At 51.5% G+C, this 24135-nt stretch overlaps 2 protein-coding genes across 6 annotated transcripts; both read right to left on the minus strand.

Annotated features, from left to right (window-relative positions):
- Positions 1-776: 776 nt before the first annotated feature.
- On the minus strand, positions 777-6404 carry LOC138811519 (alpha-ketoglutarate-dependent dioxygenase alkB homolog 6). Of its 5 annotated transcripts, none has more exons than XM_069999227.1 (7): positions 6317-6404; positions 5689-5842; positions 5300-5368; positions 3261-3321; positions 2819-2970; positions 2527-2643; positions 777-1114 (listed from the first exon to the last, which is right to left on the minus strand). In XM_069999227.1, the coding sequence occupies exons 2-7, from the start codon at positions 5788-5790 to the stop codon at positions 845-847; spliced, it is 771 nt and encodes a 256-aa protein (XP_069855328.1). In that variant the 5' UTR covers positions 5791-5842; positions 6317-6404; the 3' UTR covers positions 777-844. The 5 variants fall into 5 exon arrangements, with proteins under 5 accessions (XP_069855328.1, XP_069855330.1, XP_069855329.1 ...); XM_069999229.1 differs by having other exon boundaries at positions 5689-5748; positions 6317-6401; XM_069999228.1 differs by lacking the exon at positions 6317-6404 and adding an exon at positions 5975-6125.
- A 421-nt stretch (positions 6405-6825) lies between these two features.
- Positions 6826-23967, minus strand: LOC138811520 (CAP-Gly domain-containing linker protein 3). The gene is made up of 14 exons (XM_069999232.1): positions 23790-23967; positions 23229-23408; positions 18618-18757; positions 18438-18531; positions 18111-18272; positions 17248-17366; positions 16149-16385; positions 14525-14660; positions 14255-14383; positions 10208-10351; positions 10000-10123; positions 9745-9809; positions 8948-9020; positions 6826-8400 (listed from the first exon to the last, which is right to left on the minus strand). Exons 2-14 carry the CDS (start codon positions 23392-23394, stop codon positions 8346-8348), a joined length of 1644 nt encoding a protein of 547 aa, XP_069855333.1. The 5' UTR covers positions 23395-23408; positions 23790-23967; the 3' UTR covers positions 6826-8345.
- Between the last annotated feature and the right edge of the window lie 168 nt (positions 23968-24135).

A 24135-nucleotide genomic window follows, 5' to 3' on the forward strand; every position in this document is an offset into this window, starting at 1 on the left:
ACCGATCTAGGTATGAGGCTGAGTGGTAGAGCTTGCCTAGGTTGCATGAAGCAGGATGAGGTTTTATTCTTTGCTACCACAAAAATACATAAAATAGGGGCTGGGAAGGTGGCTCAGTGGTAGAGTGCTTGCCTCGCATGCATGAGGCCCTGGGTTCGATTCCTCAGCACCACATAAGCAGAAAAAGCTGGAAGTGGTGCTGTGGCTCAAGTGGTAGAGCGCTAGCCTTGAGCTGAAGAGCTGAGGGACAGCGCCCAGGCCCAGAGTTCAGGCCCCACGACCGACCAAAAAAAAAAAAAAAAAAAATCCAGAAGTGGAGTTAGATCTCTATCCTTGAACTAAAACAGGGAAAGACCCCAGGCCCTGAGTTCAAACCCCAGGAACACACACACACACACACCCTCCCTGGATCCTGACACACACACACACACACACACACACACCCTCCCTGGATCCTGACACACACACACACACACACACCCTGGATCCTGACACACACACACACACACACCCTGGATCCTGACCCTGCTCTACTCCATCCCCCCCCACACACACACCCTGGATCACACACACACACACACACACACCGGTCTACCCCATCCACACACCCTGGATCCTGACCCTCGTCTACCCCATCCACACACACACACACACACACACACTCTGGATCTCACACACACACACACACACTGGATCCTGACCCCGGTTCTACCCCATCCATTTAAGGTCCGTCTCCCCTAAAAGGAAAAAAGTACCAAACCGAGAAAAGCTAGTGTTTCGTTTATTTGGAGTGGGGTCACCCCCGCGGCTCCTGAGGCCCAGGGGCGCCGCGGGGGCCCGGCGGTCACTTGCCGAGCAGGAGGCTGGCGCGCAGCACGCGGGGCACGCGGCGGATGGTGAGCGAGACGCGGGTGCCGCGCTCCAGGCGTGCTCCGGGCCGCGCGGAGGGGCAGGCGGCCGCGTTGGGCGGCAGCGCGGCGGGGTCGGGGCCCAGCAGGTCGGCGCGGGCCGGGGCGATGCCGTGCAGGAGGCGCGCATACGCGGGGCCCCGCAGCACCAGGAGGCTGCGCTGCTCCAGCAGCAGCGAGGTGGAGGGGCGCGGCGGGGGCCGGGGCTGCGGGTGGGGCGGGAGCGCATTGTGGGTGTTCGGAGCAATCCGTGCATGGAAAGGGGGCCAGGGGACAAGAGCCAACGAGCCCTCCCAGGGGCAAAAGGGGGGGCTGAACTGCATTGGGGGACCAGGGCTCCTGGGAAGAAAGGGCTGATGCACCCCCCCCACACACACACAGTGTTGGGGGACACTGGAGCAGAGCCAAAGCCAGGTGGTGGGACAGGAAGGCCAGGGGCTCCGAGGGAGGGTGGCATCTAAGGACATCGGGATGTCACATGGTATTACAGGCAGGTGCCAGCAACAGGAGGAGGCAGGGCAGAGTACCCAGACCCAGACATGTGGAGGGGCAAAGGGAAGACAGACAGATGAATGGTGTGTGTGTGTGTTTCTGTGAACTCTGGTAGGTGTCAGAAACATGTTGCTTATAAGCTGATGGCTCATGCCTATAATCCTAACTACTCAAAAGGCTGCAATCTGAGGATCAAAATTCGATGCCAGCCCAGGCAGGACAGTCCAGGAGACACTTTTTTTTTTTTTGCAGGCAGGGGGTAGTAGGGGTGGGGGGGGGTCCCTGAACTCTTTTGCTCAAGCCAAGCACTTTACCACTTTGAACCACAACGCCACTTCCGTTTTTCTGGTGGTTCATTGGATATAAGACTCATAGACTTGGGGCTGGGAAGGTGGCTCAGTGGTAGAGCGCTTGCCTTGCATGCATGAGGCCCTGGGTTCGATTCCTCAGCACCACATAAGCAAAAAGAATAAAAGCCGGAAGTGGCGCTGTGGCTCAAGTGGTAGAGCGCTAGCCTTGAGCTGAAGAGCTAAGGGACAGCGCCCAGGCCCAGAGTTCAGGCCCCACGACCGGACCCAAAAAAAAACAACAAAAAAACAACTCATAGACTTTCCTGCCCAAGCTGGCTTTGAACTCAGATCTCAGCCTCCTGAACAGCTAGGAATGACAGGTGTGAGCTGACACCCAGCCTGTGAGACCATATCTCCGACTAACCTACCAAAATCTGGAAGTGGAAGTGGAACTGTGGCTCAAGCTGTAGAGCACTAGCCTTGAGCAAAAGTTCAAGCCCCAGGCACAAAAGAGACAGAGAATCTGTGTTGAGGTACTGGGAGCCCTGAGTGGGATATATTTGAAACTCAGGCTATTCAAAAGCTATGTGAGGTCACAGGATCTGTGGGGTGTTGGGGCCTCCACACGCAAGCAGAGTGCTGGATAACTGAAAACCATAGCATGTAGAATACCCGGTAAGCAAATTGGGTGTCTGAGAGGAAGAAGGTGTAGCCCACAAGGGAACAGAGAAAGGGGTCTGAGTTTTAGGAATAATCTCAAAGACAGGGACCAGATCATCCTGGGGGATGGAGTATTAGGGTGCCCTGAGGGTTTAGGGCAGTGTCTCAGGCCCTACCTGTTCTATAGGGTTATCATCCTCCGGCTGCCGTGGTTCATAGAAGTCCAACACCGTGTGGGAGCCCAGGCTGATGGTGCTGACAGTCGGGTAGTACAGTGGTCCATCCTCGTGAGGCTGGGAAGGGGCACCAGAGCTGGGCAGGGCAGGAATCCAACCCCCCACCCTCTGGACCCAAAGAGGGCTCCCAGGCTGGGAAGGGGGGAGGTGAATTGCCTAGCTGCTTAATGAGCAATGCTCTCTCTGAAAAAGGGGTGATAAGCGTGGGGTCAGAGCAGGGGTGTGTGGTTACCATAATGCCTTCCCCAGGCAGATATTGGTTCACAAGGACATGGTTGGCTGGGAGGCCCCCAAAAAGGCCGAGGTCAGATACTTTGTCCACGTAGCGCTGGAGCCATGGAGGTAGTTTCTCAGGGACCATCCCCCGAGGATGGGGAAGCCCACCTGCAGAGTGCAATGGGGGTCCTCAGGGCAACCCAGCTACAAAGCCCTGGCACCCAGAGTGCCAAATTAGGGATATCCCAGTGGGTGAAAACACCAGACCCCTGAGGATCCTCAACCCTTTGGAGATGGTCACTGGACCCCTTTGAAGGTTTTCTGCTTTCTCTGGACCACCGGGCCCTGTGAGATACTCCCAACTCCTCAAGACTCCCATGGATACCCCTTAAAGAACCCCTCATTAGTGTCCTGAGACACATCTCAGTACCATTCATGCCTTAGCCAGGGACACTCACCCCAGTTCTGTAGCTTTCTCCCAGAGAGCTGGGTCCACTTTGGCTTTGGGGCATTGAATACCTAGGAGATGGGGAAGCAGTTTCAAAGAGCACCCCTCTGGGATTCTCCACCCAGGCCACATAGTGACCTTCACCTGGGGGAGGGGAGGGGGTGGAAATTAGGATAGTGTGTTCCCAGGATGCCATTGTCTGCTTTCTGTCTTGGGAAGGCCTTTGGCCCCAAAGCCTTCTATGACCACACCACAGTGTTCAATCCTGACCAGAATCTACTCAGAATGCAGGTAGGCCTAGGTTCTTGAAGCCCAGAAAGCAGTCTGTACTCTCTTGATTCCTGGGTTATTGTGGGATAATCTCAATTCTAGAACCTCCTTGTTCCTGTTGCACTGAGGAGTGAGTATGCTAAGCTGGGCTATCACAGTACAGCAAGGAAAATACTTTAAAATCTGCCAAGATCCCTAGGGTCTAGAATGGACAATTTCAATCTAAGAAACCTATTGTTTGTTTGTTGGTTTCCTTCTCAGATTGGTTATAAGGCCGGCCTGGGGTATTTCAGTCCAGCTAAAATATATACATTATTTAATCCCCTAATCCAAAAGTCTGGAGCTATCTCAGCATAAGAGATTGACTGTTGGGCTGGGAAGGTGGCTCAGTGGTAGAGCGCTTGCCTTGCATGCATGAGGCCCTGGGTTCGATTCCTCAGCACCACATAAGCAAAAAGAAAAAAAAAGCCGGAAGTGGCGCTGTGGCTCAAGTGGTAGAGCGCTAGCCTTGAGCTGAAGAGCTAAGGGACAGCGCCCAGGCCCAGAGTTCAGGCCCCACGACCGGACCCCTAAAAAAAAAAAAAAAAAAAAGAGATTGTTTTGTAGATGACTTGACCTTGAGACTCAAGGTGAAGCAGGCAAGCCTAACACAGGGAAAATGTGTGCTTTGTAACTCGAGGCTCTGAGATACAAAGAGCTATCTCAGTGTTGTAATTTAGAACTTTCTAAATTCTTCCTTTCTTTTTTTTTTTCTTTCTTTCTTTCTTTCTTCCTTTCTTTCTTTCTTGTCAATCATAGGCTTGAACTCTGGGCTTGGGCGCTGTCCCTCAGCTCTTCAACTCTAGGTTAGTACCCTACCATGTGAGCCACAGTACCACTTCCAGTTTTCTGGTAGTTAATTGGAGATAAGAGTCTCACGGACTTTCCTTGCTCAGGCTGGCTTTGAACTGAGATCCTCAGATCTTACCATCCTGAGTAGCTAGGATTACAGGCCCAGCTAAATTCTTTGTTTCTTAAACTTTAAGAACAGAATATGGACTGGCCATCTCAGTAATCTTGTTTCTAAGTCTGGGTCTTAGTACAGAAAAGTTTTCTCAGGGCTGGGAAGGTGGCTCAGTGGTAGAGCGCTTGCCTTACATGCCCGAGGCCCTGGGTTCAATTCCTCAGCACCACATAAGCAAAAAGAAAAAAGCCGGAAGTGGTGCTGTGGCTCAAGTGGTAGAGCACTAGCCTTGAGCTGAAGAGCTGAGGGCCAGCACCCAGACCCAGAGTTCAAGCCCCACAACTGGACAAAAAAACAAACAAACAAAAAAAAAAACAAACAGAAAAGTTTTCTCTGTAACACTAATTCCGGGGCTGCCTTGGCACAGTAAGCTTAATATTGAATCCTTCACTTTCCAATCTCAAGGATCTCAGCTGGGCTATCTCAGTTTATACGGATAAAGGATACCTCAACATAAGGAGTAAGAGCTCTGTAACTCCCTTGTTCCCACGGCTTTAGTCACATTGGACTGCACCATTGGACTGTTATCAGTAACAGCCTCATTTTGGAGGCTGAATTGGGCTATCTCAGTACAGAGAGTCTGAACTGCATAGTAAACACCTCCTTTTTAAGAATCAGTTTGGTTTTACCCTCTTGCTGGTTGGCCCTACATATTCTTAATTGTGTCTGGGGGGGGGGTGTCTTTCTCTGAAACCCATGGGGCTTTCATATAGGGACTGGGTTGGAGAGAAATATGGGAAGAGGTGGGAAACAGTGGAGGAGAGTATTGGGGTCACCTGTCGAAGCAAATACTCCTCCTCTTCCTTGGAGATGAAGTCTGGGACATAGTAGATTACAGGTGGTGCCTAGGGTGGAGAAAGTCTGACAATGTGGTCCTTTGGCCCACACAGGGGACCTTTCATCTCTGAGCATCCTCTCTCTCTCTGGAACAGCTCAGGATGGCCCCAGGCAGGCCAGATTCTTAAGTGGAGGAAACCACGGCCATTTTAAGGGTGGAGTTGGGGATGGGAATGGACTATGAAGGTGAAAATGAATTTGGAGGAAGGAGGCAGTTCCAACCCAAGGACCCAGGAGTCAGCCTGGCCTATTCCACCTCACTCCCATGTCCCTCTCTCTAGCCGCCCCCCCCCCATCTTCACCCTCTGCTCTCCCCAGTCCTGAGAACCTGTTCCACTCTGAATGGTTCCAGGGCTGGGACCCGGGCGTGCTCCTCCATGGCACAGTCCTGTGGAGAGGAAGGACAGACCGCAGTTGCTAAATCTCCCATCCTGTGATCCAGCCTTCTGATCCATTAAGGGCTCGGCTTCACCTCAGCTCTCCTAGGAGAACCCAGATCTCTCAAACACAGCGTCTCAAAAGCCATGACCCCCCTCCCGCAAGGTCCCCCCTGGGGGCGGGTTCTAGTAGGCTCCTCCACATCTGTGTTCACTTAGAGCCACCAAAGTACACACCTGCCTTCTCTCCTCTAGCCCGCCGCAGGGTGGCTTTCACAAAGTCTCCACATGCAAGCCCCCCAGCTTAACTTGGGGACCCACTCTCGGCCCTGCGCGCGGCTCTCAGAGCCCCTCTCCGACCCTCCCCCGAACTCGGCTCTGTCCGATCGCCTGCCCCAGCTAACCCCAACCTGAGCCTCTCCTCGGATCACCCCGCTCTGGACCCTTCAGGCGCCCGTCTGGGTCTGTGAGGATTTCACACAGAGCTCCCTCCGAGTCCGACTCTGCGCTTCCCCGGACCCCAAATCTCAGCCCTCTTGGACACTCATCTTTGCCCCTCGGTTACTCCCCCAAACTGACCGTCCACCGTCTCCCCTCCAATTTCCAGATTCAACACCCTTACTCCCACCCCACCTCCACTAGGAGGCACTTCCGCCCCATGTTACTGACGCAAGCGCGTATAAACCAACCAGAACTCTCAGAAGCCGCAAGGATCCTCCTTCTGGCCAATCCACGTTCCCACTGAGTACAGTCCCGCCTCCTTATTTTAGCTAAGAGTTAAGCTGCACCTCCCAGTCTCCCAGCCATTAGGGATCCAGTAGGGGCGGGTCTTCGGCTAGATACACACCAATCAGAATTCCAGAACCGAACCCGCCCCTATAGCGGCGTGGGCCCTGGTGGGACTTTCAACCCCAGAGACCGCAGGAGTACCAAGAGTGAAAGATAGACTTCCCGCAATTAGGCCGTTCCACGTCCTTAACGTCCATGACCCAGGAAGGCGAGATTGAAGATGGGCCTTCCTCTCTCCTCCTCCTCCAACAACGGTACAGGTTCAAGGTCATCCCACCTCCAATGACCTGACACCGAGAGGCCATAGAAACGTCTTTATTGAAGAGGGCAGGGGTCATGCTGAGTTTGGGGACATGCAGTGAAGGGGCAGTCGTGAGCTGTCATTGGTGGTTAGGGCCCCAGGTCCACCCTGGACCCAGGGGGCCTCAGGCTGTTGGTCTGGCCCAAGTGCTGTGAGGAGGTCCTTTGGGGCCAATGACTTAGATTTAGTGTCTCAGACTTGGGACCGGAAGGTGGATTGAAAATGGGGGCTCCAAGACTTGGGATCCTCCCCCTCCCACCCCCCCGCCAGGAACTTAGGGCCCTCCACGTGTGAGAAATGGAGACTTTGGGATTTGGGGTCCCCTGCGGACTAGGGCTTTTTGAATTTGGGGTTCTTGAGATCCATGGACTCAGGGTATTGAAGTCCTCTAGATTGCATCAGGGGGTGAGAACTCATGTTAGGGGTCTCCTGGTGCCTGCAAATAGGGCTTGCGGTGCCCCGGAAGACTGGAATGCATACCCTCACTGCAGCCGCCTCCATCCCAGGCACAAGGACCTCATGAGTGGAGTTACCTGAGGGGCTGGGATTGGTATTTTAAATTTGGGATTTCCCTGGGGATTTGAGGGGTCTCTATGATTGAGGGGGTCCTGGAATATGAAATTTGGGGTATTCTAGGAGCTTTAGGGCTTTAGGTCCAGGAGAAATTGGGACATGTATACTCTGGAGTTTGGGATCTCCAGAGTCCAAGAATGGGGTCTTCAAATTTTAGGGTCCCCCAAAGGGGGAAGTCATTAAAAAATAGAAATTTCTGGGAGCCTGGCCAGCACAGAGGCCATGGGCCATTGTAAGTGGGCTTCATACAAGGCACTGGGGGTTTCTTGAGGGCATAGAGGGTAGGAAGACTTGGGGGTCCTGTAATTAGCACTTCCAGGACTCTTTTGGTGCCTGTAAATTGGGGGTAACAGGGCTGGTTAAAGTGGGTCTCTTCTTGAGGGATAGGTATAGGGGGGTCTTTGTTAATGGAGAGTCTCTGATAGGAGAATTGGAAAGCAAAGGTTTTGGGGTGACCATGGGGTCATGACATCTTGAGGGGACTGATGTTAAGTTGGGATAGTGACATGATCAATTACTCTGAAGGTGTGACCTATGTTCATTTCAAGGGGAACAGAGGCAGGGGGGTCTTTGTTAATGGAGATTTCTGGTCCACTGAATGACTCAAGAAGGTCCTGTTGTGGAACATTATGTGAACAGGGTCACCCTCACTTGGGTAAGAATGGAAATCTGTTAATGGGGGGAGGGGTGGGTGTCTGCTCAGAAGGACTGGGGACAGGGACTAACCTGAAGGTGCTACTCAGGGAATTTCTGTCTGGATGACAGTATTGGGGAGTTATAATGGGGAACCTGTTAATAATGGGACCTCAGTGAGGAAGGGCTGGCTAATGGGGGTCTCTATTCTGGATGTGTTAATGGGGGTCTCTATCTCAGGGTGACTGGGGGTAGGGAGCTCCTGGTGTCAGGAAACACTAGAGGAGACTGTGTCATTGGGAATCAGAGCCTCTAAGACTGCATCTCGGCCCGCAGCATCCACGGAAACCAGCAGCAGAAGAGCAACCTGAGGAGGAGAATGGGTCACACTGGTAAGGAGGTTCAGGGATAGCTGCCCTGAAACACCCCCCTCCTCCATGTTTGGGATTCTGCCTCTGGCTGTGCATTCTGAGACAGTTCCTGCTACCTGCACCCTCTAAAACATTGGAGTCATCAGAAGTCAGCATTGGGTCTAACACCTGTTTCAGGATGTGCTTAGCCGCCGTGTCGTTTCTTTCTTTCTTTTTTTTTTTTTTTTGGGTCCGGTCGTGGGGCCTGAACTCTGGGCCTGGGTGCTGTCCCTCAGCTCTTCACCTCAAGGCTAGCGCTCTACCACTTGAGCCACAGCGCCACTTCCGGTTTTTTTTCTACTTATGAGGTGCTGAGGAATCGAACTCAGGGCCTCATGCATGCAAGGCAAGCGCTCTGCCTTGAGCCACTTTCCCAGCCCTTAGCCACAACTTTTCTTAGCTTCTATTTTCACCTCCAACTACAGCTTTAATCCCTGTGTCCAGTGGCCTTGGCCTTGCCTCTCCCTGATAACCACAAGACAGGGGACAGGGGTCACCACACACCTGGAGATAGAATTCTCTGATGCAATGTCCTTTGGGGTCCGGACTGTTGTGAAGGTGCGTTTGGGCTGCGTCACTGAAGAGAGGAAGGCAGGATCTCAGGTGAGGGGATAATAGGTCCATTTGTGTTCTCATCACCCACCTGGACTCTTTGTTCATTAATAACTTTCCATGTTGCCAGGTCCCACCTAGATCCCTTATCATTCCCAATACCCCCCTGGACCTATTGTCAGTAATATTCATTGTGTTCCCCAATTCATATCTACCTGTGTTCTCAGCAGTCAGTGTCCATCCCCAGTGTCTGCTCAGAGCCTTATTTTTTTGTGCTGGACCTGTGGCTTCAACTCAGGGCCTGGGTGGTGACCCTGAGCTTTTTTGCTCAAGGCTAGCACTCTACTGCTTGAGCCACAGCTCCAACTCTCGATTTTTGGGTAGTTAATTGGAGATAAGAGGGTCAAGGCTTTCTTGCCCTAGCAATCCTCAGATCGCAGTCTCTTGAGTAGCTAGGGTTACAAGTGTGAGCCACTGGCACCTGGCTTTCAGATCCTTAATTTTTGTTTGGAACTCAGGAACTCGTGTGCTAGGTTAGTGCTCTACCACTAAGCCATACTCCAACCCTCAGGCCCTTGCTGTTCACGTCCCTTCTCTCAAAGCACCTTTCCTCTTTAGGACCCTGTCTCAGTTTTCTGGGCCCTGTGTCCCCAGTTATATCAGAAACGATCACCTGCATATACCTGAAAGCCTACAACCCTTCTCTCATCTTGCCCTACGTGCCTCCCCACATCCCGGCCCCAACTCACTTGTTACTTGATGCACTTTTTTGGCTCCAGTACTGTCCCCAGGGGGATCAGTGGATCCACCAATCCTGGGGAGACATAGGGAGAAGTCAAGAGTCACAAGAGGCCAAAGTCTGCTGGGAGCTGCATCCCCCAGACAGTCTGGAGGAAAGAGCTAGGATGGGGATAGGAGGGCAACCACACTGATCAGTCAGTCTAGGGAGGGTGGACCAGGGCTCTGAGTTGCTTCCTGGGTCAAAGGTCACAGTTTGGGCTCACCTCTGGATACGAGATGCTGGTGCAAAGACCCCATGCCGTGGGGGACAGGTGAAGTACCGGACGCCAAAGACAGAACCATCATGCTTGCCTGTGGGCTGATCCAGTTCAATGCCATACCAGTACCCTGAAGCAGCCATGGGGGGAGGCAGAGGAAGTGTCAGAGTGCCCCAAGACCCTGCCTGCCCCAGCCCAGAGTCCTCAAACTCACCTGGGGCAAAGTCTGTCTTCCCATAGAAGCGCACGGTTCCCTGCTTCTGGCCTGCCACGAGGACCTGGTCTCCAACTTCAGCCTTGGCTCCATCGCGCTGCTGTAAACTGCCCAGAGATGGGGATGATGGAGACTTCTTCTTCCCTGGGAGTAAAGAGTAAGAGGTTGGGACCCCATTGCTAGCATTGGGGGAGTCCATGACATCCAAAAAGCCCCAAGACAGAAACTCTGTCCTTGTTTCAGTCAGAGGAACCCCGAGGCTTCTCTTCTCCAGAACTGGGGCAGGAGAAGATTGCTGGGGTCGAAAGAGAAACCACCCCAGATGCCAGAGAACTAGGATAGGGCCTCAGGTCTGAGGAAAAATGGACTCACCGAACTTGGAGAACCCCAAAGTCCTTCTCATAGCTGAGGACATTTAAGCCCAAAGAGGCACAAGTTAGGAAACCTGTCCTTTCATATTTCTTTGTTTACAGTACTAGGGACTGAACTCAGGACCTAGAAGTTATTCTTTTCAAATAAAGAGGAGGGGCTGGGAATGTTGCTTAGTGGTAGAGTGCTTGCCTAGCATGCATGAAGCCCTGGGTTCGATTCCTCAGTACAAATAAGCCGGAAGCGGCGCTGTGGCTCAGGTAGTAGAGTGCTAACCTTGAGCAAAAGAAGCTCAGGGATAGTGTCCAAGTCCCAGGACTGACAATAAATAAATAAATGAATAAATAAAATAAAGAGAGACAGGCCCTAGTGGACTCATGCCTATAATTTTAGCTACTTAGGAGGCTGAGATCTGAGGATGGTTCAAAGCCAGCTCAGGGAGGAAAGGCTGTGAGACTCTTACTTTTAGTTAACAAGCAAAAAGCCAGAAATGGAGCTGTGGCTTTTACTCAAGACTAGAGCACTAGTCGAGTAAAAAAGTTAAGGGACAGTGCCTAGAGTCTGAGTACAAGCTCCAGGACTGGTAACAATAAAAAGGGAGGGTGTTAGACATCTGGCTTGCCATCAGTGGTATGTCTTGCCTAGCATGTAAAAAGCCATCAGTCCATCTGTACCACTGCTAAACAAATAAAATGAAAGGGAGGAAGTAATACTGTGGTTCAAAGTGGTAGAGCACTAGCCTTGAACAAAAAAAGCTCAGGGACAGCACCCAGGCCCTGAGTTCAAGCCCCACAACTGACCAAAAAAAAAAACACAAAAAAACAAAAAACAGACTAAGCTAAGATATGGAATCAACCCAGATGCCCCTCAGTAGATGAATGGATCAAGAAAATGTGGTATATATACACAATGGAATTCTATGCCTCCATCAGAAAGAATGACATTGCCCCATTTGTTAGGAAATGGAAAGACTTGGAAAAAATTATATTAAGTGAAGTAAGCCAGGCTCAAAGAAACATAGGTCCCATGGTTTCCCTTATTTGCAATAACTAGTATATGTCTGAGTCAAGCAGAAAAGGTCAGATAAGTTGATGTTAGGGAAATGAACCCCCAAGATAAGTATTCAAATGTTTTTTTTTTCATGCGATTGTTTCTAACATATTTATAAGATTATTTCTTTGTTGCTTTGTATGTCCCTCCCCCATGGTATAATCCCTGCTTTCACTGTATTTGATGTTGGTATAATTTGTGGAGGGGAAGCGAAAAAAACAAATCGTTTAAATAGGGATACAGGTGGACCCATTGCAACAATGAGATGTACAAGTCGTTATGTTGAAAAACAAACTTTACAACTTTGGTCGGGGTGGGGGGGTGGGGGAGGTGGGTGTGGAGGAGAGGATTGGGTAGGGGGGTGGGGGGGATGGGAAGGGATGGGAAGGGGAAACAAAGGAGGAGGCAACAATGCTTGAAAAGAAATGTACTTAGGCTGGGATGGTGGCTCAGTAGTAGAGTGCTTGCCTTGCATGCATGAGGCCCTGGGTTCAATTCCTCAGCACCACATAAGCCAGAAGTGGCGCTGTAGCTCAAGTGGTAGGGCACTAGCCTTGAGCTAAAGAGCTGAGGAATAGCGCTCAGGCCCAGAGTTCAGCCCCCATGACTGACCCAAAAAAAACAAAAACAAAACAAAACAAAAAAAGAAATGTACTCATTATCTTGCCCATGTAATTGTAACCCCTCTGTACAGTATTTTCACAATAAATTAAAAAAAAAAGACTAAAATGAAAGGGAACCAGATTTAGTAGCAACACCCTGTAAAACCTAGCACTCAGGCAGCTAAGGCAGGAGGATCATGATTCTAGGTGTTCAAGATCAGCCTAGAAGTGGTGCTTTGGCTCAAAGTGGTAGAGAACCAGCTTTCAGCAAAAAAGAGCTCAGGATCCAGGTGCCTATGGCTCATTCCTGTAATCCTAACTACTCAGGAGGCTAAGATCTGAGGATCGAGGTTCGAAGCCATCCCAGGCAGACTCATCTCCATGAGACTCATCTCCAACTAACAACTCGAAAACTGGAAGTGGCACTGTGACTCAAGTGGTAGAGCACTAGCCTTGAGCTTAAGAGCTCAGTGACAGTTCCCAGACCCAGAGTTCAAGCCCCATGACCAACAAAACAAAACAAAACAAACAACAACAAAAAACAATAAACACCTCTCCCTCAAAAAAGCCAGAAGTGGAGATCAAAGTGGTAGAGCACTAGCCTTGAGCAAACAGAGTCCTGGCCCTGATTTCAAGCCCCATGACCGACAAAAATAAATAAAATAAAATATAAAAGGGTTGGAGGGGCTGGGAAGGTGGCTCAGTGGTAGAGTGCTTGCCTTGCATGCCTGAGGCCCTGGGTTCGATTCCTCAGCACCACATAAGCAGGAAAAAAAAGCTGGAAGTGGTGCTGTGGCTCAAGTGGTAGAGCACTAGCCTTGAGCTGAAAAGCTGAGGGATAGTGCCCAGGCCCAGAGTTAAGGCCCACAACCAGACCCAAAAAAAAAAAAAAGGGTTGGAAATATGGCTTAGTGGTATATTGCTTGCCTAGCACGCATGAAGTCCTGGGTTCAATTCTTCAGTACTACATACACAGAAAAAGCCAGACGTGGTACTGTGGCTCAGGTGGTAGAGTGCTAGCCTTGAGCAAAAGAAGCTCAGGGACAATGCCCAGGCCCTGAATTCAAGCCCCAGGACTTAAATAAATAAATAAATGAATAAATAGTTGGTTGGGCTCTGGTGACTCACGCCTGTCATCCTAGCTACTCAGAAGGCTGTCTGAGGACCATGGTTCAAAGCCAGCCCAGGCAGGAAAGTGTGTGAGACTCTCCCCTCTTCTCCCCCCAGAACTGAGGACTGAACTGAGGGCCTTGCACTTGCCAGGCAAGTGCTCTTCCACTAAGCTAAATCCCCAACCCCTCATGAGACTCTTACCTCCAAAGAACCACCAGGAAACCAGAAGTGGTGCTGTGGCTCAAGTGGTAGAGTGCTGACCGTGAGCTGAAGAGCTCAGGGAGAGTACCCAGGCCCCATTCAAACTCCATGACTGATAAAAATAAAGATAACTGCCAGGCACCGGTGGCTCACACCTGTAATCCTAGTTACTCAGGAGGCTGAGATCTGAGGATCACGGTTCAAAGCCAGCCTGGGCAGGGCAGGAAAGTCCTTGAGACTCTTACCTCCAATGAACTACCAAAAAACTAGAAGTGGTGCTGGGCTCAAGTGGTAGAGTGCTTGCCTTGAGCTGATGAGCAAAGGACAGCGCCCAAGCCCAGAGTTCAAGCCCCACGACCAACAAAAATAAATAAATAAATAAATAATAAAAAAGGCAGATATAGGCTCTAAGGGTAAATCAAGTTCCAACACAGGAACCCCTGGTAAGCGGAACACATTCTAGTAACAGATTCTTCCCTCACAATAGACCCTGAGTGGGAACTAAATCCCCACAGATAGGAAACCTCTAAGTCCTTCCGAGAACTAAGTAGGGTCGGTCTTGAGCTAAAGGAGAAACTGAGTGAAAAAATTCAGAGCTTATCCTCCAAAACTAGGGTTTGGGTCTGAGGAAGAGTTTAAGGAGTGACAGAAACTGAGTTTCCCACACAAAATCCTAAGAATGACTGTTCCCCCCTGCCCCAGAGTCTCTAACCTTTGTGTTCCCTTCGGCCTTTGCCAGTGACACGAGAGAAGTCCATGCGGGGAGTCCGGGGTGTGGAGGTGACGGATGAGGGAGGTGCATCCACTGCCTTGGAGATCTTGGACACAGAGGCAAAGAGACCTGGGGGAAACAGAGTCTGGGCTAGGTATCATCCAAGCCTCTGCCCACCCCCTCAACCCCATCCCCATTCCCCATACACTCAGAACAGCTGAGTGGAGCACCCCCACACATACACACCGGCCAGCCGCAGGTCCTACTGACCCTGTTTGGGAGGGCAGATGAAGTACCGGACGCCCCCAACACTGCCATCATTCTTGCCCTCTGGTTCGTCCAGCTCCACGCCCACCCACTGGCCGCTGGCGAACTCTGTGGTGCCACAGAACCGCAGAGTTCCCGTCTGGAGAGAGAAGGGGAAATCCTGATTGGAAAAGGCTGCTGGGTCACTCACACACAGGAAACAGAAGATTCACCAGCACTAGGTGTTGTGTTTTTTATTTTTTTTCTTTGCCTAGGGAGGCCATGTACCTTTGATCCTTCTACCTATATTTTGCTAACTTTTTGCCCAGGCTGGCTGACCTCAGTCCTCCTGATCTCCAACTTCTCTAGTAATCTGGGATTACAGTCTTGTACCACTAACCTGGCTGAAAGAGTGTGTGTGTGTGTGTGTGTGTGTGTGTGTGTGTGTGTGTGTGTGTGTGTGTGTGTGAGAGTGAGTGTGTGTGTGAGTGTGTGTGTGTGTGTGTGTGTGTGTGTGTGTGTGTGTGTGTGTGTGTGCGCGCCATGGAGCTTGAACTTAGAGCCTGGACTCTGTCCCTGAGCTCTTTTCCCCAAGGTTAACACTCTACCACTTTGAGCCACAGCCCCACTTCTGGTTTTCTGGTGGTTAACTGGAGTTAGGAGTCTCATAGACTTTCCTGCCTGGGCTGGTTTTGAATCGTGATCCTCAGATCTCAGCCTCCTGAGTAGTTAGGATTACAGGCATGAGCTACTGGTGCCCAACAGACATTCCCCGCCCCCCCCCAGTACTGGGGCTTGAACTCAGGGCCTCACACTTGCTAGGCAGGCACCCTACCAGTTGAACCATGGCTTCAGCCCCTTGGTTATTTTCAAGGCGATATCTTGCTTTAGGTTCAGCCTGCCCAGGTTGCAATCAGTCTTCTTGCATGTGGGGAACCATATCTCTGGGGCTGACATGCGCCTCACCCAGTGCCTGGTTAAGATGGAGTCCCAAAACCTTTTTATATCCAGGCTGACCACCAACCAACTGCTGGGGATGGAACCTGAGCTTTGTGCATATCAGGCAACTGCTCTAGTTCTGAGTTACACCCTCGGTCCTTAATTCCTTGTTTAGGAGAGGGGCTAGCTGGAGTTGGGGGTGCAGTCCCAGAGGAGCTCTTTGAGAGCAGAAGTAGGTCTGTTATAGCTGTGTCCTTAAGAATAGCTTAGACTCAGCAGGAAGCTTGAAGGATACCAGGCAAATAAATGAGAGCAGGTAGGCCTAGATGAATGAAGATGCTCTCCACTCTTACATCAACTCCCCCTCCAGAGAGCCTTTCTCTTCCTAGGTCACTTCTCATCTTCAGGGGTGCTTCTCCATCAGGGTACTCAAAGTCCTGACCACTCTGAGTGTCCAGATAGAGACTGATTGATAAGCACAAGGCAGGGAGAAACCATAGGTAACCAGATCACCCTGTGGATCTCAGCCATGATTGCCTGCGCTGTTTCTGTTAGGGAGAATTCCTTCCCCTCTGGGCCAGAGCTCTGCACTGCCAGGAGGCACAAAGGAAGCATCAGTGACTGGGAGGCAGGCAAAGACAGTCTCTATGAGCCCTTAGACCCAGTTCCTAGAGCCATCTGCCCCCTTCCCACACCCCAAGTCCCTGACCTTCTGGCCATCCAGCAGCACACGGTCTCCCAGGCGCAGGCCCAGTGCGCTGAGCATGAGATTTCCTGGAACATTGTCATAGTTGGGGAGTGTGACCTTGGGGAGGGCACAAGACAGCGGCACAGCCTCCTCCAGCAGTGTTCGCAGCTCCTTGGCCACCAGCGCAGCCTCTGCTTTGTCAAGGGACATGTCCATGGGGTCCGGGACGACTTCAGCTGGCACCTGTCCCTTTCGGTTCTATAAGCCAATGGGAAGACAGCAAGCTGGGATTCAGTAGCATAGGACACACCCCTATGGAGGCCCAACCCCATCATCCCCAGTCTAAGGGAAGCAGGGGCAGCAACTAGATAATATCCTAAATCCACATGAGAGTTGGCCCCACAAGGGGGAGGGCATTATGGGACAACCCTTAGGGAAGGCCACCCATCCCTGTGAGCCTGGGCTAGGACAGGTCACAGAATTGACCTTGGGGATGGGGGGTGGAACCAATAGAGGGCCATACCTCTAGGGTAAAGGTAAGCCTACAATGGGTTATGGTTAGTAGAGGTGGGGTGAGCATCTAGAAAGTGCTGCTTTGCCAAGGTTCAGATTCAAACTCTGAACTAATGGGGAACAAGAAGAGGACAGGCCCTTGGGGACATCAGCTACATCCCCCAAGATATACATGCCCCAGATGTTGAAGTCAACTGGCATTGGGGATGGGACCCGCTAATGGAAAAATCAGAGTCAAAGATCAGTCTGAACGCTCATAGAGACTCAACCCTGTCAATTACTGAAGGCCTAACTTTGCTTTCCTCATGGTTTCAAAACACTGTACACAGCCAAGGGGATACTCCTTGCTAGGTGACCCTGGGCAAATCCTCCATTTCGCTATTGTACAGCAGGGCTTATAATAAACTTCACCTGACATAGAACTGACGCTGAGTAAATATCAGCTATTATTTGTTAGATGTGCCAATGGGGTTTTGTGACATTTTAGAAGTTGAGAAATGCTAGTGCTCCTTGTCCTCTCCTCTGTAGAGGCCAGCCGAAGGGAAGTGGAGGCCGGGGAGAAGGGGAAAAGGGAGGAGGAGAATAAATGGGGCCTGGGTGACTGTACCCTCAGTGCTGGATTGGCACCGTGCTCCAACAAACATTTGGCCGCACCCAGACACAGGTTCGAGGCAGCAATGTGCAGGGCTGAGCCATGGTTGAAGTCACTGCATGTCGAGTTCACCACTGGGGAGGATAAGAGGGGAAGAAGGTTTCGAAGTGTTCCACTACTGCAGAGTCTTGCACCACGGCCCTCAAGTCTAAACCACGCCCCTTTCTTCCTAACACCAATATTGGCCACGCCCTTTCTTGCTTCCACACCCATTTGTCCCTACCCCGTGCCACCAGACCACACTGGTTCACACTATTCATCTACAGATTACATCCGACTACTCTCATCCAAAGACCACGCCCCCCGTCAGCCCTCATGCCTAGACCACACCCATCATCAGCTTTCTCTCTAGACCATGCCTTTTCTCTCCTCTCATCTTTAGACCTCACCTCCTCGTCCCACTCTCATCTCTAGGCTACGCCCCCACCCATCATCTCTAGACCACGCCCCAACCATTCACCATCTGTAGACCACGCCTCCTCATCACACTCTTAATCCTAACCACGCCCCTCCCAGCCTATCATCTCTAGACTCCGCCCACACCCATCCTCTCTAGACCATACCCCTCCCTGCCATGCTCTCGAGACCACGCCCCCTCACCCAACCAAATCCTAGGGGGGGGGGTTGCCAGGCACCTCGCAGGCCTCCAGATCCAGCTCCCCCTTTTCCTCAGATGCGGTCCCCTCTCTCAGCCAGGTTTCTGTCCTCACCCTCCTCTCCTCATCCTCACCCCGATCTCCAGGTCTCCGCCTTACTCACCCAGGTTCTCAGCCCCCCCCCACACTGGGTGTCTTTCTCCTCCTTCCAACCCTGCTCACCCCGGGGCCTCGCGCCTTTCAGCAGCACGCGGACGAGGTCCGGGACATCGAAATAGGCCGCGTAGTGAAGCGCATTCATGTTGGTCCAGCGGCTTCGCAAGGTCACATCGGCACCCAGGGCCAGCAGCTGCTGCGAGAGGCGCACAGCCGCTGCGGGGTCCCCTGCACAACAACTGGGGTCAGCTTGGGAGCTGTGCCAAGCGCATGGGGAGGGATGAGGACCAGATGGTGGTGGTGGTGGTGGTGATGTGGGTCCAAGGGCCTGAGTTCTGGGTGGTTTTGAGGGTGTCAGGGTGGGAACCTAGGCTGTGGGGCTGGGGCCCTTACCAACTCCATGGGCCCCAGCTTTGCATGCATAGTGGAGCAGGGTCATGTCCGTGAGTCCATCACGATCGTTCACATGGCAGCCTCGACGCAGGATCTGGAAATACCAGGGAAGAGGGGAGGGTTACCCAAACAAGTGGGGACCAGAGTCCCCTCCATCCCTGGTCCCCCCAGGACTCCTACCTCATTGCCGATAACATCTATCTTGTGCTGGACTTGGGGTACCCACTGGCGAACAATGGCAAATAGTTCTGGGATGGTTGTCTGTGGGTCAAACAGAATCTCCTGGCATGCCGGGTCATTGGGATCGAAGAAGGTGAAGGCTGAGGTAGTGAGAGTTCTAAGGTCATTCCAGGCAAGCTTGACCTTTGCCCCCACCCCCTACTTGCTTCCCCATCTAGCCTGAGAGAGGGTGAACTCTAGGTTTTTGCCTTTAAGAGCCTCTAATGCAAAGTTTCAAGCAGGTGGCACACAGGCAGTAGTCCACCCATAGGCATTTTCTATGTGTCCAGCAAGAGGTTTCCCTCCCCTCTCCCTCCCTCCTCTCCGCTCTATCTTTTGTCAGTCCTGGGGCCTGAACTCTGGGCCTGGGCACTATCCCTCAGCTCTTCAGCTCAAGGCGAGTGCTCTACCCACTTGAACCACAGTGGCACTTCCAGTTTTCCAAGTGGTTTATTGGAGATAAGAGTCTCATGGATGGGCTGGGAAGGTGGCTCAGTGGTAGAATGCTTGCCTTGCATGCATGAGGCCCTGGGTTCGATTCTTCAGCACCACATAAGCAGAAAAAGCCGGAAGTGGTGCTGTGGCTCAAGTGGTAGAGCACTAGCCTTGAGCTGAAGAGCTGAGGGACAGCGCCCACGCCCAGAGTTAAGGCCCACAACCGACAAAAAAAAATAAAAATAAAAATAAAAAAAGAGTCTCATGGAGTTTCCTGCCTGGGCTGGCTTTGAACCGTGATCCTCAGATCTCAATCTCCTAAGTAGCTAGGATTAAAAGTGTGAGCCACCCAAACACAGCTCTTTTTAATTTTAATTAATTAATTATTTTTTTTTGTCAGTTGTGGGGCCTGAACTCTGGGCCTGGACACTATCCCTCAGCTCTTCAGCTCAAGGCTAGTGTGCTACCACTTGAGCCATAGCACCACTTCCGGCCTTTTCTGCTTATGTGGTGCTGAGAAATCAAACACAGGGCCTCATGCATGCAAGACAAGCACTCTACCACTAAGCCACCTTCCTAGCCTCTTTAATTTTTTTTAAATAACAAAAAGCCAGTAGTCCTAGTTTTCAATACTGTTTTTAACTTATACAAGATATACCTATGAATAAGCAGGATCCAACCTATAGTCAGCCAGGCTGGTGCCAGTTACATTCTATCTCCCCTCAATTAGATTCTGATGAGAACTGCACTCTGTGGCAAAGTCAGTGCCCAGTAGGGGCCTGGCACATGGCAAAAACTAAGTAGTGTATGGAAATGAGTAAATGAATGATCAGATCACACTGAGCTTAGGGTAGCACCACACAGAACCATGCATACTCCGGCCCCCTTGCTTTTCTGTCCTCTCCCTTACACTGGCCTATTTTTGTTCCTTTCAATGTGGCAGGCAAATTCCAGTCCCCTTTGCACTTGCTGTTTTCTCTCCTGGACAGTCTTCCCTCAGATCTGCCACAGTCTTGGCTCAAAAGTCACCTCCTCAATGAGGTCTCCCCATAACACCAGGTCTAAATCAGCACCTCTGTCCTTCATTGATTACTTAACATTATGTGTGTGTGTGCACACGTACACATGTGCACACGCACACACACACACATGTGAGCACATCAGTCCTGAGGCTTGAACTCGGTGCCTAGGCTCTGTCTCTGAGCCTGTCTGTGCTAAACCCTAACGCTATCACTCTATCACTTGAGCCACAGCATCACTTCTGGCTTTTTCTGAGTAGTTTATTAGAGATAAGAGTCTCACAGACTTTCCTGCCCCGGCTGGCTTTGAACTGTGATCCTCAGATCTCAGCCTCCTGAGAGGCTAGGATTACAGGCATGAGCCACCAGTGCCTAGGAACTGTCACTTTAAAAAAAAAAATCAGGGGCTGGGGGTTTAGCCCTGCCCGGCGTGCGCAAGGCCCTGGGTTCGGTCCTCAGCCCTGGAAAAAAAAAAATCAGATTGAAATGAACTTGTCTCTCTAATGTAGTCCTGGTAAAGGGCATGTCCATAGACATCTCTCCTGCCCTATCCAGCAATGCCAACTCGCTGAACCTACTGTTACTTGCTGAACCTCCCAGCTGCAGAATTCCCAGCCAGCAATTTCTTAAAATCGTCCCTCTTGAATCAGTTCTGGCTGCACTCCATCTCTCTACCCAGAAGCCAGAGGGAGCTTTTAAAATATAAATCAAGCCTGCCACTCTTATGCTTTTAGATCTGCATGCACACACGCACGCGCACGCGCATGCACACACACACACACACACACACACACACACACACACACACACACTGCTCTCCCCTGTCACTTCTAGAATAAAGGTATTCAAAGTCTTCAATGTGGCCTGGAATTCTGTCCATTCCCTTAATGCAGCTCCATGCTCTTTCTACTCCAAGTTCAGTTCTGCCTCAGGCCCTTCACACTTGCTAGTCCTGGAACTCTTTCTCCATCTCTTCTCTGATTTTTTCCTAAAGTTCTGGGTTTCAGCCTAAGTGCCGAGCCCCACCCTCACCCTGCTTAGTGTCAAGCAGGACTCCAGTTATTACCTGTTACATTCTTTTTTTTTTTTGAGGTCCGGTCGTGGGGCCTGAACTCTGGGCCTGGGCGCTGTCCCTCAGCTCTTCAGCTCAAGGCTAGCACTCTACCACTTGAGCCACAGCACCACCTCCGGTTTTTTTCTTTTTGCTATGTGGTGCTGAGGAATCGAACCCAGGGCCTCAGGCATGCAAGGCAAGCGCTCTACCACTGAGCCACCTTCCCAGCCCCATCTGTTACATTCTTACCTTCTATTTTTTTCATAGTACTCCCTCTGATCTGAACTCACCTAATTGTGTGTGTGTGTGTGTGTGTACACACATGCGTGCATGTGCACATTCATGTGCCTGTACAGGGACTTGAACTCAAAGGCCTTGCATTCTTTTTTTTTTCTTTTTTTGCTAATCCTGGGGCTTGAACTCAGGGCCTGAGCACTGTCCCTGAGCTTCTTTTTGCTCAAGGCTAGCACTCTACCACTTGAGCCACAGCACCACTTCTGGCTTTTTCTGTTCATGTGTTACTGAGGAATTGAATCCAGGGCTTCAAGCATGCAAGGCAAGCCCTCTTGCTTGGATTTTTCCACTCATGGCTGGCACTCTACCATTTGAGCCACACCTCTAGCCCATCTTTTTTTTGACAATTAATTGGAGGTAAGAATCTCTCTGGGTGCTGGTAGTTCAGGTCTGTAATCCTAGCTTCACAGGAGGCTGAGATCTGAGGGTCACAGTTTGAAGCCAGCCTGGGCAGAAAAGGCTGTGAAACTCTTATAAACAATTAACCATCAGAAGACTGGAAGTAGAGCTGTGGCTCAAGTGGTAGAGTGTCAGCCTTGCAAAAAACAAACAAACAACTCAGGAACTGTGCCCAGGCCCTGAGTTCAAGCCCACAACCAAAAAAAATTAAAATAAAAGTCTCTCAGATTTGTCTGCCTAGGCTGGCTTTGAATTGCTATTTCTGCTTCCTGAGTAGATAGGATTACAGGTGAGAGCCACTGGCACCCAGTTTTGTCTGATTCATTTGTTCAACTGTTCAGTTTTTCCTTTCCTAAGTGCACAAAGCATGACAGGATTGCTCACTGTTCATTCCTAGCAGGGAGCTGGTCATAGGGTATTAGCACTTGACAAATGATTAGACACTTTCAGTTTCCCTGACATTCCATTCTCACCTCCTTCCACCCACCCTGGACCTGGGTCCCCCTTTTCCAATCTTCCCTTAACTTGCCCTCAGATCTCTTCCTCCAGATGTCACCTCCCAAGGGGAACAACATCTGTCAGCACTGTGTTCTTGCAAACACAGTTCTCATCATGTCCTGGAATTATATATTTGTCTATTATGTTTATACTTAAAATACCTGGCAATTATTGCAGCCTGTGAGTCCCCTCAAAGAAAAGACTGAGCCTGTGTTGCTCTGTGCTGTGGCCTCAGCTCCCAGTATACAGCTAGGGCCATAGTGGTTTGCAAGAAATGTTGGTTGGGTGCCAGGCACAGGTGGCTCATGCCCGTCATTTTAACTACTTAAGAGGCTGACTCTGAGGATCATGGTTCAAAGCTAGCCGCGGCAGGAAAATCCATAAAACTCTTAGTTCCAATTAACGACCAAAGAGCTGGATGTGGAGCTGTGACTTAAGTGGCAGAGTGCTACCTTTGAGTGAAAAAGCTAAGGGACAGCACTCAGGACCTGAGCTCAAGCTCTAATACCAACACACACACACACACACACACACACACACACACACACACACACACACACACACACACACACACACACACACACACACACACACACACACACACACACACACACACACACACACAGAAATGTTGGTTGAATGACTAAAGGATTGAATGATGTGCCATGAATCAAAGGTTAGACTTATTCCCATTCCATTTTCCCATAGGTGAATGAAATTAATGAAAGGGGAGGGGCATGGTTTAAAGAGCTCTGCAGCTAAGACCCCTCTACCCTGCCTTCACAATCCCCCCCACCATCACCACCATCAGAGCTGGGGCCAGGGGCACCCAAAGGCTTCAGGCCATACTCCAGGATGGGGGAGAGGAGTTACCGTAGTCCTTAGGTAGGGGGGCAGGTGCCGACGGGTGCACAACAGGCTTCTGCCGGCGCTCCTGGGTGGGGCTGGGGGCTTCGGGGATAGGCTCATCCTCTTCCTCTTCCTCTTCCTCCTCCCCTCGGGGTGGAGGACCCATTGGGGCAGGATCTGTCTTAGTCATGGCCCTAGGTGGCCCTGGAGGAGGGGGGCAAGTGCAAAGTTGGGGGGTGGGGTGGGATGGCCTGCCAGCAAATCCTAGAGGCAGATATCGGCTAGCAAGGGTCCAGAATCTGAGCCCCTCAAAGCCGTCAGCGTCCCCAGAAGACCACACCACCACCCCCACTCCAGATTATGGGAAAACCACAGGGACCCCCGTTGTTATTCATCAAAGGGGCCTAAGGATATGTCTCAGATCCTGCCACCATCCCCCCCAAGGCCCAGCCCCCCATTCTTCTCCAAGCGGAGTCAGGCCCCTCTTTCTCAGCCGCCCCCCTCCCGAGAGGTTTGTTTATCTCGGGATGCAGGATGCTTCGCCCCTCCCCTTCTCCAGGGCCTTCCCCCGTCTCCCCATCTTACCTGGCGTGGACCCGTTGAAGACTTTAAAGCGGAGGATGGAGGAGACCCCGGGAGTCAATGGGGTGTCAGCGTCTGGGGACGCGACGGTGGAGGAGAGGGAGACAGAGAGAAGGGGACGAGGCCCAGACGCTGCCGAAGATGAAGACGGGGATGGGGGAGGAGGGAGGGGCACGCACTGCGCATGCGCGGACGTGCCAGGCGCAGGGGTGGGGGGAGAGGGGCGGTGTGGAGGGAGGGAGGGCGCTCCAGACTTGGAGGAAGGAAGAAAGGGAGGGAGGGAAAACGGGAGGGAAGGGAGGGAGTGAGGGAGGGAAAGGAGGGCCTGCCATTGCAGGAGAGAAGCGAG

Source organism: Dipodomys merriami, unplaced genomic scaffold, assembly GCF_024711535.1.
Source record: "Dipodomys merriami isolate MVZ:Mamm:240054 unplaced genomic scaffold, mDipMer1.0.p SCAF_534, whole genome shotgun sequence".
NCBI classification, from domain to species: Eukaryota; Metazoa; Chordata; class Mammalia; order Rodentia; family Heteromyidae; genus Dipodomys; species Dipodomys merriami.